Source organism: Medicago truncatula, chromosome 7 (genome assembly GCF_003473485.1).
Source record: "Medicago truncatula cultivar Jemalong A17 chromosome 7, MtrunA17r5.0-ANR, whole genome shotgun sequence".
In the NCBI taxonomy this organism is placed as follows: Eukaryota; Viridiplantae; Streptophyta; class Magnoliopsida; order Fabales; family Fabaceae; genus Medicago; species Medicago truncatula.
Window position 1 is genome coordinate 41960597 of NC_053048.1, and position 14392 is coordinate 41974988.

The 14392-nt window shown below is 31.7% G+C and overlaps 1 protein-coding gene across 2 annotated transcripts; it reads right to left on the minus strand.

Moving 5' to 3' along the window:
* Positions 1–5127: 5127 nt before the first annotated feature.
* LOC11414025 (F-box/FBD/LRR-repeat protein At1g13570) lies at positions 5128–11774 on the minus strand. 2 transcript variants are annotated; one of them, XM_003624927.4, is made up of 5 exons: positions 11618–11773; positions 10997–11065; positions 8772–10090; positions 8447–8596; positions 5128–5588 (listed from the first exon to the last, which is right to left on the minus strand). In XM_003624927.4, exons 2-5 carry the CDS (start codon positions 11058–11060, stop codon positions 5229–5231), a joined length of 1893 nt encoding a protein of 630 aa, XP_003624975.3. In that variant the 5' UTR covers positions 11061–11065; positions 11618–11773; the 3' UTR covers positions 5128–5228. The 2 variants fall into 2 exon arrangements, with proteins under 2 accessions (XP_003624975.3, XP_024626496.1); XM_024770728.2 differs by having other exon boundaries at positions 5258–5400; positions 11618–11774.
* Positions 11775–14392: the final 2618 nt, after the last annotated feature.

The following is a 14392-nucleotide window of genomic DNA, read 5'->3' on the forward strand; positions in this document are numbered from 1 at the left end:
CCACTGCAAGCAATAACGAACACAGTTATTAAAATATAGTAGACCAAAACCCTAAATTAAAAAAAAAAAAAAAAAAGATGAAAATCGCATGAATTTTACAATGATGATTAAGTATCGCTTGGAGAGTAGAAGAGAGATAAGAGATACTTGAGAAAAGCAGCTTATTGTACCTGTTTCTGTTTGATGATGGACGACGGCTTGGCCTAGGCATGGCAATGGGGCGGGGTGGGGACGGGTTTTACCTTCCCCGTTCCATACCCGATTCTCATATACTTACCCGTTACCCTACCCATACCCAACGGGGATGAGAAATCGAATCCCATCCCCGTCCCCGACGGGTTCGGGTATCCCCGCCCCATCCTCGTCCCCGCATTGAATAATTTTTTTAATAAAAAATATAAGTTTTTTTTGCATCCCCAAGAGCAATGTTGTAATGCATTATCCAACAATAAGCTCACTTTCACATTTGTTAGACAAAATTATTTAGTTGATCCTTTAAATATCAATGGTAGTTTTTATTAACATGACAATTATCAAACAAAATAACATAACATATCAACATAAAGTAGTTTTTTTACATTTGGGACGGGTTTGGGTATGGGTTCGGGTTGGGTACCTATATACCCGTTACCCGTCCCATACCCGTGTTTTAAGATCGGGGAAAACCCATACCCATACCCAAACCCAGTCAAAACGGGGAAAACCCGTCTAATTGGGTTTGGTTCGGGCGGGTAACCACGGGTATGGGTTTTGTTGCCATGCCTAGCTTGGCCTGGTTTGGATGAAAACAATATTACCGTGACTCTGATGATGGGGATTTATAGATTTATTTATAGTCGCCACAATTATCTATTATTTTTGCCTAGATTTAACTAATTTCTTTGCTTAATTTTACTATATTAATCTCTTATTTAATTAACCCTATTGAATTTACTCATCAAAATGTTAATTGTTATGAAAATCAAAATAAATCAATCGCTCCTAATTTTTCTAAACAAATCCTCATATTCTTATCCATAACAAAAAAAAAAACAGCAGATCACTTCTATTATTTTCTTTTATTAAAAAACAAAACAAAATCATTTTCAAAATAAATATCAAGAATCGCTCCTTTTTTTTAAAAACTATTAATCCAATCGTTGCTTAACAAATTATCCTATTTTCCTACCTCATCTGATACGAATTTAAATAATATGAATTTAAACACAATACAATTATTTTGTTGATCATTCAAATCATCATCTGCTTAGTTAGCATACCTTTTTTTTTCTTTGATTCTTTACTAGCTACTTGGTTATGCTTTATATATCAACTTGAGCTACTCAATACCGTAAATTATATTCCCTATTCCCTTATATGTTTTCGTCCATCTAACTAATTCATTTCATACTTCTAATTCTATTTTAAAAAACATGGTGTCGGCAGAAACATTGAAACTCTTTTGTCGTATCACTGCCTAACTGGTAAACGTTTGAACACATATTCATTTAATGTAATTATTTTTTTGTTGCGGTTTATACGTAACAGAAATTTAATTTCACTTTCATTCTTTGATAGGTCCTCTGGTGAAAAACTCAGTTTCAGAATATGACAAGGCAATCAACAACCTAAAAGTGAAGTACAGAACATACATCGTCGAGTATGACTTCGAGTGGTTGATTGCTTTGATGCAAAATCGCATACTCACTCTCTAACATTGATAAAAAAGAATGAACCCTAATTGTTTGTCAAAGGAATTTCAGAGATATCAATTCTACTATATAGTTTTTGCTATATTATATGTCAACAATATAAATGTTTAAAATAGTGTTGTTTTTTACTTCAATCTATATATCAGTTTGAAAATAAATAGTGGTGTTTTTTGTTATCTGCCTATAAAAAATAGTTGTGCAAGGACATTGAAAATACCAACAATTTTGCATATTTCATTGGAATGTATTGTGCTCTCAAGTTTTTTAGTAACCGAGTTTCTGTCATATTGTTTTGCTGGTGATAAAATGAATTTGCATTGTGCATCTGCACTACATGGGTGTTAATATAAATAAATATTGTAGATTTTGTTGCATGTTAATAAGTGTAGGTTGTGTGGTTGTTTCTCACTTTTGTGTGTTGTCTTTAATCTCTATACCTTTTAGTGTGGTGTCTTGATCTGTTTAAATATAAAAGGCACATCCGTCAACAATATTGTTCATAAGCCACATATTTTCCTAATCATGAATATTGGTTCTGACCTGTTTGTGAGTTTGTCTTCAGTGTTCTTTTTTTTTTTAATTACGGTAGGTCTTGCCTAAAACAGTGTGATAAATATTTAATGACGGAATTTAAAAAACTATAATAAATAGATATCTCAATTTCAATTCCAATTACGATTTGCTTGCTGCTTGTTGTTGATTGTGTTCAATTAACATTGTTACGTGCTTGCCTGGCTGGGGCTATTCTTGTTTTATTATCATTTCATTTGATTTGATGCTTGCCGTAGCTATTATTTACCTTTAACTTATCCGGTTTTTTATACAGGCTGTCTACTCCGTTCGGTGAATTCCGTGGCTGCTCTCCAAAGTTAGAGATTCCATCATACAAAGAACCGGTGGCCTCTTGAATTGCATGGATTTTAGAATGTATATTTAGGGTTAATGTAAATTTATGATGTATATTTATTTTTTCGCAGACTTTAGAATGTATCATAGGTTTTAATGTAATAGTTGTAGATGTGTGTGCGCTTTACTTTTCATGCTTTGTAGTTTAGGTCAAATGTCCTTGTGGTGGTCCAACGCCACCATAAAGTACCTACGCTTTACTTTTCTGCTCCGTTAGTTTATATTTTATTTCAATCATTTATAAAAAACAACAAAAACATGCAAATAGTTCAATAATCACAAAAATATTTTCATAAACAAACCTTGATTCTAGATCGTCTTTTTATTTTATTTATTTTCTTAAATCAAACATTAATCAATCTAATTTTATCATGAGTCTATTTTCTTTAATATTAAAAAACACAAACAAATACTCGTTTGCCACTTTGGCTTCTTTCCTTTTAAAACTTTTTTCAAAACTAATAAAAATCACAAAACCAATCAAACGTCAATTTTTAGCACAAAAAGTAAATGAAACCAAGAGGTTCCCGTAGAGTACTACGGACATAAAGGGTGTTAATACCTTCCCTATATGTAACCAATTCCCGAACCCTAAATCTTTTCAAAATGGGGTAGCTTTGAACTTTTTTCCCCTTTTTCTTAAAATTAAATGTTTAGTCGTGAAATAATTAGTGAATCAAAAGCTAATCAAATAGCTTTGATCTCCAAAAAATGACGCGACAACATCTAAAAGAGACATGGTAGATAAAAATTCAAAAACAAATAAAATCATTTGTTTAATTTTGGAGATTGCCGCATGTTCCCTCAATTGTACAAGATGATATGGGCAAAGATTTTGTAATTTCAATCAGAGTTCAAACCTTATTGGAAATAGTTCAAAAGTATTCATCAATGCAATTTTAAACTTCTAGTTCCATTCATGTTAAAAAAAAAATTTAAACAGCCAAAAAAATAGAGTTTGAATAACTTACCGTGAGAGAAAGTTTTTGAAGATGCTTAGAAGCCATTGCAATATCTAAAATTCAAAAACAGTCCTTACTAGAATCACATGTTCCCTCACTAAGTAACTCTAATTGTCTAAGATTTTGAAATCGAATCAAGACCTTGGTTAATTCCTCTATCTGTGTACAACTAGTGATCAAATTAATTAAAAGAAACATAGGCAGTGCTGCAATGTACTATTCCGTTGTCTCACATTTGGGACCAAACGCTATCCGAGATTGGCAACCTATATACAAACAATAAACACGGGTTTTGGGTGACTCACCTGTGAAGTGAGTATGATCATAGATTTTGGTTTTTGAATGGCCTATTAAGGGTGTTTTTCGAAAAATAAAAATTTTACGAGGGTAAAAATCAAACCGAAAATTTTATAGGGGCGAAAACCGGAAATGACATATATTACAAGGGTAAAACACTATTAACCCTTTATTTATTTTTTAAAATTGAGTTATTTCCTTCTATTTTCTTTAAATAAAATAATTTCATTGATTCAAGTTAGAATATAAATTTGATAATATCTAATTATAATTCATAATTTTTTCTTTCTAAAATCCAAAAATGTATTACAATAACGGTAAACAAATAGAGGAGATATAAACTTGACCCAGAAAATATACTAAAAGAAGTTTTTATTAATTTCTATTGAATTTTAATAGAGGTGAATGACACACTATTTATGTAATTTTTATCTACTCTACATATTCATTTGACGAGAGAATATTAAGTTTAAAAACATTTGATAGCCGTTTTATTTTTAATCAAAAAATAATTCATCAAAGATACACCAAATTTATTATTTTAAATAAATTTAAAAAAAAAATAAACATTATATATCAAACCCGTGCAACACCAACACGAGTTCAGATCTGCTCGAGTGCAAATCTGCTCCAGTTTTGCGGTTCCTTTCATTGATGCATGACATGTGGCGAATCAAAAATCAACATTCCACTGTTCCTTCATCCTCTGATTTTTCTTCTCCTACCTAGTTCAGACGTTCCCCAGTTCACGCCTCCTCATCATCACCACCGGTTCAATCGGTTCAATCAACACCTTCACTGGTTCAAACACCAACCGTGTCTCTACCAAAACACTTTCCTTTTCTGTCACCGTCACTGGCACCAACGCCAATTTATGTCCGCCACGCGCCAGCGAGATTTGTTAAACCGCAATTACACAGCATGCCACTCGATTTCACGAAGCCAAACGACGTCGTTTTGAGCTCAAACACGAAAAACTCCATGGTTCAGCTTCATCGTTTATGTCATCTGCTATTACCGTTGATGGAAGCTTTAACGGGAAACATGATCGAATAAGAAAACTGGAGCATATATGGACTGGATATCACAAGTACCACCTCTTCCATCGCAAGGAAAACTATAACCGAAACTATTTTATCAAGCATTAGCTTGGAACCGGGCGTAGCTTTCAATGTCTTTCCATAATAAAAAGAGAATGTATAGCCCAACAATAATTACATGTTTAATATTACAACGAATAAAAATAAAAATAACCGACTGGATAGTTAATATTGTAGTTCATAAATAAAGTAAATTTTATAAATAAATAAAGTAAATTTTACAAAGTTTTCATAAATAAATTTATTAACAAAAATAAATAGATAAAATAACACTACAAAATTATAAGCTGGCATTGTTCATTTACTTCATCTTTAAGCATCTCATGAATAACATTCTCTCCAAACCAACGACAACCCCCAACACCACAGAAAATAGTCCTTCTACGACGATCATTAGCGTCTCTGGTCCATCTACCAGCTCCAATATAGGCTTTGTCACGAGAACTGAAAATCATTTTATTAAGTGAAGTTGCACTCCTCAATAAGTCATTAGCTAACTCAATAACATTTATGGAGCCAACACAACCATGAAATTCCACATGTTTCAAATCGTTATGAGAAAACCCCGTATATTCTCTTTTTTGTCTCTTAAATTCAACTATATGTGAATGTTCCCGATGTAGATTTCTAATCTGAAAATTGAAAAATAACAATCATAGTATTACATATATGAAAATATGTTACAATTTTGCTATATTTCAAACGCAACAAACTCAACAAACTATATTTATCTTTTTCAACGACAACAATAATATAACAAATGTAACAAAAATTCTTATCTTTTTTAATTACAACAACAATATAACATTATTATAGAATTATTTGTTTAAGGGTATAACCGGTATAACAAAAAAGTCATTCCAAAATCTCCTATTTTTTTATATATATAGTATAGATTAATAATAAATTCTAAATATTTAAATATTAATTTAACTTTATTATGAATTAAGAATGTCCTTTCATTTTACATTTAACAAAACACTTGAATTAGCTTATCAGTTACAAGTCATGAACCACCGATATTTAGCTATAAGCTATTAGTCGTCAGCCATCATAAGTTAACTGCTAGCTTATCAGCTATCAACAATTTTTACCATTAGTCTTAATTTAGTTTTGGCTTAATTGCACTTTTCCCCCTATCTTTTGCTAATTGTGGGGTTTTGCACCCACTATTTTTTTTTTGCACCCCATCTTTTGACAATTGTGTTTGTTCAAAATCATCATTAAAAGAGGTGAAAAGGGGCAAAAGAATGAGTGCAAAATCGCTCAAAAAAAAAGAAGAGGGGATGCAAAATCGCACAATTAGCTTAAAGATAGGGGGCAAAAGCACAATTGAACACAAAGATGAGGTGCAAAATCAGAAAGGAGGCAAAAAGATGGGGTGCAAAATCGCACAATTAACAAAAGATAAGGGGAAAATAAGTTGTAATATTTTTTTGGCTAAACTACAGTTTTGACCCCCTAAGTTTGCCAATGTTGCGATTTTGGTCCCCTAATAAAAAAAATGAATATTTTGCCCCCTATGTTTTAGCCCCTTTGCAAAAGTGACCTTTTGATCAATTTTGACCGGGTCAACGCGGAGGTGGCACTTCATTAATAGTGCTGGCATGCCACATGTGTATTTAACCAATTTTTTTAAAATCAAAATGCCACCTGTGTATTTACTTGAATTAAAAAAAAAATAAAAAAATAGAGAAAGGATTGGCACGTGAGAATAGCAAGGTAAAAAACACCAATCTTAAAAACCCCCAAATCAAACATTCAACCATTCCTTTTCTTCAATCTTCATCCATTCTTTTCCATAACCAAACCTTTTTTTTAATCATCCTTCTTCATTCCTTTCTGAAATTGATTCTTCCTCCTTTCTTCTTGATCGATTTTTTTTTCTTGTTCCACTTGTGAGTTTCCAGATCGAAAAATGGCAGGTCAGTATTCATCTTCAACTGTTCCAGATCGATTTTTTTTTTTTATTGAAATTGTGTCTGATATTGATATAGCTGAATTGGATTTGTGTTGAATTTGTAAAAACTATGTTTATTTTGAAGTAATATGACGATTAGCTGTTCATGATGTTATGGTAGGTGAGAAGCATGTTCCGAAAGGTACAACTGCTATGGTGAATATGTGGGTTATAACACATGATGAGAAGGTTTGCAATGAGGCAAAAGAGTTTAAAAGCGAGAGAGGTTTATGAATGAGGAAGTGAGTATAATGGGATCTGATTTGACGTTAGCACATTTGGAGCTGGTAGGAGGGTTTGTCCTGGAAAAGCTATGGATTTGGCTTCTGTTCATCTTTGGCTTGCTCAGTTACTTCACAACTTCAAATGGGTTCCATGTGATGATTCACCTATTGATTTGGATTAATGTCTTATGCTTTCGCTTGTGTGCAAGGTTGTTGCTAGGACCTAGGGCTAATGTTAGTGTTTGAATTTGCTTGACTTTCGTAAGAAATTTGGTTATGAATCTTGTGGGGATTTTGTTTGGGATGTGGTTGAAGACTTGAAGTTGATTTTCTCGGTTTTTATTTTATGATTTTTTGAATTTTTTTTTTTTTGTTCTGAATATTAATGAATTATTTTTTTCATTTTTTCCATTTATTTAATTTCATAAATGATTATGTGGCAATTTCATTTAATTCTAATTCAATAAATATACACATGGCATGCCACATAGTGGTTGACCCAGTCAAAATTGACCAAAAGGTCACTTTTGCAAAGGGGCTAAAACATAGGGGGCAAAATATTCATTTTTTTTATTAGGGCGCCAAAATCGCAACATTGACAAACTTAGGGGGTCAAAACTGTAGTTTAGCCTATTTTTTTTCGAAAGAATAATTGTGTTGAAATTAATCATACAGATTTCAATAAGTTGTAATATATTCCCACCTATGTTACACAATACACATTCAAGACTTATTGAATTCACTTTACAACTCAAAAAGTGAAAATACAAATCTATCCTACTTCTTTGCAACTTCTTTGCAATTAACGCTACAGGAGTTACTAATTGAGTTAAATTTTATATTCCTGATTTAGTATAACACACTAAAAAATATATATATATATTGGTCAAGTAGCCTTATGACTAGATTATGCTTACCAAGATGTTACAATACATTGTCTCTTCAAACTGAATTATGCTTACCGAGATATACACGTATAAATTTAACAATTAACAATTAATTTAAGAAAGTAAATAAAAAGATTACAATAATCATTTATTAAGTTATCAATCAAGATCATTATAAATCATCTAATGTGAATCTATCCGCAAAATTGTCTATTTTCTAATATAAAATTGGTTTTGATTTAAAAAATTTCTTGATACATGCAAAATTGCAGAAAATAGAAAATAAGCTTCTAATTTATAAATTTCTTGATACATGCAGACAAACACACTGTAACTATTAAATTAAGAAAATAAACTTCTAGTTCCGTTCATGTTAAAAAAAAGTGAACAGCCAAAAAAATAGAGTTTGAATAACTTACTGTCAGAGAAAGTTTTTGGAGATGCTGAGAAGCCATTGCAATATCTAAAATCCAAAAATAGTCCCTACTAGGATCATATCCTCCCTCAATAAGTAACTCCAATTGTCTAAGATTTTGAAATCGAACCAAGACCTTCGTTAATTCCTCTATCTGTGTACAATAGTAATAATTAAAGTGAATTAAAAGCAAATACTGATCAAATTAATTAAAAGAAACATAGGCAGTGCTGCAATGGACTATTCCGTTGTCTCACATTTGGGACCAAACGCTATCCGAGATTGGCAACCTATATACAAACAATAAACACAGGTTTTGGGTGACTCACCTGTGAAGTGAGTATGATCATAGATAAATTCTCAATATGTGATAATCTTGCAATCGGATCAAGGAGGTGTGGTGTTTTCCTTCCCGGAGATGCATTCCAGAATACCTTCAATAACTTGGGAGCCGTAATAGAAATTATCCTCGGGATGTGAGCACTATATTCGAAGGATGAGAGATTGAATGCATCAATAGCTATCTCAGAAGGAGAGTAATCCGCCCAACCACAGTCAATTATTTTCAAATGACGCAACTTTGGACCGGTAATAATTTCTATTGAACTCATGTGCCGGAAGTTCTTAAAGGTGACGTCTTCAAGTTGGAGACATTCGGAAAACAAATAAGGCAAGATGTCCATGGATAGATTTTCAATTTCTCCATCCAACACAATTGTTGTTACGTTTTTCAATCCAGAAAACCCAACAGGTTTAAAAAATTCAATACCTCTAAAGCTAAACTTGGATAACATATGAGCTTGAATGTTGATTGGGTGTACTTGATAATCATCATTACAAGAATATTCGAAGGATGAGAGATTTGATGCAATGATGGTTAGACAACTTCGAATGTAAACCTTACAGTTAACAATGTTCAAACGAAGCAATGTTGAATGGTTTATTATCAGGTCAGAAGGGTATCGACAAGCATCAAGGGTCAAGTCTACAAGATGGGTCCAAATGGAGCACATACTCTGAACCAGTTTCGGCGTCACAGAAATTAGATCCAACACAAGAGTTGTCAAATTATTGAATCCAGTGCAGTAGTCAAGAGGTTCTGCAACGAGGCAGTCTTGCAGGTGCAGATATGTGAGAGAATGATTGCCAGATAAGAGAGTAAGGGGTAATATGTATGACGTAACAGAATAAGATGACAAGAGAAGTTCAATTCGTTTGACACCCTTAGCAATTCCTTTGGAGATCAATCTATTAATGGCATTACTAATGGCATCTCCGTGTAGAGGATTTACTAATGGAAATTTTACTCGGATTGAATGGATGATGGCACCTTTATAATGGAGCATAAATTGATCCAATCTTGTGGCAAATTCAGATTGAAAGTGTAATCTTTGATATAGTGGAAATGTGTTTGGTACTTGGATTGTGTTAGAGTCAAACATGGTATGAAGATCAAAGTTGAGGTCCGTCCTTAATCCCCATTCGTGAACCCATCGTTTGGACAATGCACTAGTTTTCACCAAATCCTTCAAAGCTAACTTGGAAAAGATATAAGATATAACACTATCAGGCAACTCACTCTCGAGCTTCGTACACCTCTTCATTGCAGGCAACTCACTCTTAAGCTTTTTACGCCTCTTCATTGCCACTGCAAGCAATAACGAACACAGTTGTTAAAATATACTCCCTCCGTCCCAATTTATAAGCAAAAAAACACAAATTCACACTTAATAAGAAAACTAAAACACAGTAATTTGAGTTATAGTTTTTTGTGTTCTTCTTGAAATAAGTTTCATAAAAAGATGTAAAAACAATTCTTATTGGATAATGATTATGGAGAAAATGAAAAGGAGAACAAATTCAATGCAATTTGCATTTAATTTTACTTTGGAAAGGATGATTTTTATGAAGAAACATAATAATTGACAACCATCAAGGGTCAAGTCTACAAGACGGGTGCAATTGGAGCACAGACTCTGAAGCAGTTTCGGCGTCACATTAATTAGATGCAACACAGGAGTTCTCAAATTATTGAATCCAGAGTAGTCCAGATGTTCTGCACTGAGGCAGTTTTGTAGGTGCAGATAAGTGAGAGAATCATTGCCAGATAAGAGAGTAGGGGGGAATATGTATGGGGGAAATATGTATGGCAAAACAAAATCAGATGACAAGAGAAGTTCAATTCGTTTGACACCCTTAGCAATTCCTTTGGAGATCAATCTATTAATGGCAACATTAATGGCATCCCCGTGTTCAGAATTTACTAATGGAAAATTGACTCGGATTGAACTGATGATGGGACCTTTATAATGGAGCATAAATTGATCCAATCTTGTGGTAAATTCAGATTGAAAGTGAAATATTTGAAAGAGTGGAAGGATGTTTGGTAAGTCTTGAATTGTGTTATAGTCAAACATGGTATGAAGATCAAAGTTGAGGTCCGCCCTTAATCCCCATTCGTGAACCCATCGTTTAGACAATGCACTAGTTTTCACCAAATCCTTCAAAGCTAACTTGGAAAAGATATAAGATATAATAGAATCAGGCAACTCACTCTTAAGCTTCGTACACCTCTTCATTGAAGGCAACTCACTCTTAAGCTTTTTACACCTCTTCATTGCCGCTGCAAGCAATAATGAACACAGTTAGTATAATATATAGTAAATACTCCATCCGGTTCTTATTATAAAATGGACTAGATACATCACTTACACACAATGAACTTAAAAACTCAATTGTTTCTTACAATAATAGAAGGAGAGTACAAGAGTGACAACATCTTTTTCAGAAGGAAAAAAAAAAAAGACAACCTCAAAAAGCACTAAAATCAACTCAACCCTCAAAACCAACTCCCCAGCAAGAGACCAAAGAGAGGGACGACATCATATGGGCGGCCGAGGGCTACTGGTACCAGAGTTTATACCCAGAACCACTTCCGATTCAAACTCAAAAAAATCCAAACCAGACGACACTTATAAACCCGCACTGAATTACCCCCATCTACATCATAAATCCCTAATTACAAATCGAAACCAAAACACTAAATTTTAAAAATAAAAAAAAAAAAAAAAAAAAAAACTAAAACTAAAACGATGAAAATCGCATGAATTTTACAATAATGCTACAACATGATTAAAGAGAGATAGAGATACTTGAGAAAAGCAGCTTATCGTACCTGTTTCTGTTTGTGATGATGAACGACAGCTTCGCTAGGTTTGGTTTGGATGAAAACAATACCGTGACTGTGATGATGGGGAGATATAGATTTATTTATAGTCTCCAGAATTTCTTGTTTATTCTAACTGGGCCTCCTTTTGTGTTTGCTTTTCACCACGCCTTTTGTGATATATATAGCTCTCCTATCCTATGTTTATCTTCATATTTTGCAATTGGAGTACTTTCTATTTAGGCTAAATTGCATTTTTGGTCCCTTAACTATTTAGGTAGTATCGCTTTGGTCCTTTAATTAAAATTCGATTTATTTTGGTCCCTTAACTTCTCTTTGTTACACATTTTGATCCTTTCAGTTAGTTTTAATTCAAAAATGTTAGGTTTTCTTCATCTTCTTCTCCTCTTTTTCATCTTCATATCATCTTCATATCACCTTCAACAACAAGAATCCCAAAAAAATTCTAGAAGAAAATGAAGAAAACTTAACGTTTTTGAATTAAAACTAACGGAAAGGTCCAAAATATGTAACAAAGAGAAGTTAAGGGACCACAATAAATCAAATTTTAGTTAAGGGACCAAAGCGATACTACCTAAATAGTTAAAGGACCAAAAATGCAATTTAGCCTTCTATTTATGACTAAACAATAATTATTCATCATAAACTATTCATTCCAATAACTAATATAAACTCAATAAGTTATTCGAGGCAAATACATCCATGTATTAGAGCAATTAATCCATCTACCAAACCTATATAGAAAATAATTTGTCATTAGTGTTGAATGTAATTTTCTTAAACAAATTCACATTAATATATGACTAGCCCAACTCTGAAGCAAACACAACTACTATTACCTGTAGGGGTGGGCATGGTTTGGTTAACCTAAAAAACCGAATTGAAATTTTGAAATGGTTCGGGAAAACTGAACCGAACCATTTCAGGTATGGAGTTAACCGAACTGAACCAAAGTTATGGTTCGGTTAACCGTTTTCTTACCTATGAACCGAACTGAACCAAAATCAATATTTTGAACCGAAATGTATTTTTTTTATCCTTTTGTGAATTTAATTGTGTTTTTTTATCCAAAAGGCAAAATAATTTTTTAATTACTTTTTTTTAAGAATATAATTTTTTTTATTAATATTATTATTACACAAACACAGTAAAATAATAAGTTTAATGCAAAATATCTTAAGAAATAAAAATTATAGTATGAAAATTATTATCGATTATTTTTTGAAAGATATGAAGTAATAATAATATAGATTAAATTAATGTAATACATAAGATTAAACACGGTAAAAAACTATGTATTAATATTTACTTTCGCGGTTAGTTTGCTTCGGATTTGAAACAATTTACTACGATCTCTTTTTAAAAATAGCTTACTCAAAACCACTTATTTTATGCAAAACACCTTATTTTAAAAAATAGCTTATTCAAAACAGCTTATTTTATGAAAATACCTTATTTAAAAAAAAAACAACTTATTTGATAAACAACTTATTTTCTGAAAAAACAACTTATTTTAAAAACAACTTATTCAAAACAGCTTATTTTATGCAAAACACCTTATTTTAAAAAATAACTTATTCAAACAGCTTATTTTATGTAAACAACTTATTTTAAAACAGCTTATTCAAAACAACTTATTTTATTTAAAACACCTTATTTTATTCAAAACATGTTTTGAATAAGTTGTTTTTTGATAATAAGCTGTTTTGAATAAGATGTTTTTAAAATAAGGTGTTTTTCAAAAATAAGTTGTTTTTTAAAATAAGTTGTTTTTCAAATAAACTATTTTGCATAAAAAAGCTTTTTAAAATAAGCTATTTTAAATAAGTTGTTTTTTTTTTTAAAGATCCAACAAAGAGTTCAAGTGGTTTCCTTAAAAAAAAGAAGGGACCACTTAGGTGAACGAAGGTAAATTTATGGGACCAAATTGAGACGGTTTAAAGTTAAAGGATCAAAATGAAATTCAAAAATAAGTTGAGGACCAAAGCATGTATTAAGCCTAATAAAACTAATTTTAATATCTATACCTATAATTTTAATCTAAATCAAAATGATTTCAATTAAAAACAAAATTTAACATTAATAATAATAATAACAATAATAATAATAATGAAATTAACATATAGAAAAGAAATATATTCCAAAATCTATATAACAAGAATCTAAATTTAATTATTGAGTAGAATAATTATTGATCAGACTTTCCTACCTATTAATCGAACTTCAAATTACCACCACTTCTTTCTCCCAAAATCGGATGGTATATTATACTATAACACTTTTTTTTTTTATAATGAGTCAAATGTAAAAAAAAATAAAAATTATTGGAAGGTATATTAACTTATTTTTGAATCTCATTTTGGTCCCTTAACTTTAAACCGTCTCAATTTGGTCCCATAATTTTACCTCCGTTTACCTAAGTGGTCTCTTCTGTTAGTTTTTTTAACAGAAGGGACCACTTAGGTAAACGGAGGTAAAGTTTTGGGACAAAATTGAGACAGTTTAAAGTTAAAAGACCAAAATAAAATTCAAAAATAAGTTAAGGGACCAAAACATGTATTAAGCCATCACTTTAATACAATTGCTTAGTTATTGACAAATGTTATCTATTATGACATGCATTGGTTATAAGAAATTAAAATTCAGGATTTCACTGAAAATAAATTTTGAAAACCAAGCAAACAAAGTAATGGATAGGGGCCAAACTCCTGCTCTCTCTATTCTCTTTGTGCTGATGTTATTATGATTTTCTGTCAAGATACT

Bases quoted from the DNA above. Each gene is read 5' to 3' on its own strand.
- LOC11414025 (XM_003624927.4), bottom strand. From the start codon at position 11,060: ATGAAGAGGTGTAAAAAGCTTAAGAGTGAGTTGCCTTCAATGAAGAGG. The intron at 10,091-10,996 runs GTGAGTTGCCTG...TATTGCTTGCAG, and splicing joins GAGGTGTACGAAGCTTAAGA to TGGCAATGAAGAGGCGTAAA. The intron at 8,597-8,771 runs GTGAGTCACCCA...TATTGTACACAG, and splicing joins TGATCATACTCACTTCACAG to ATAGAGGAATTAACGAAGGT.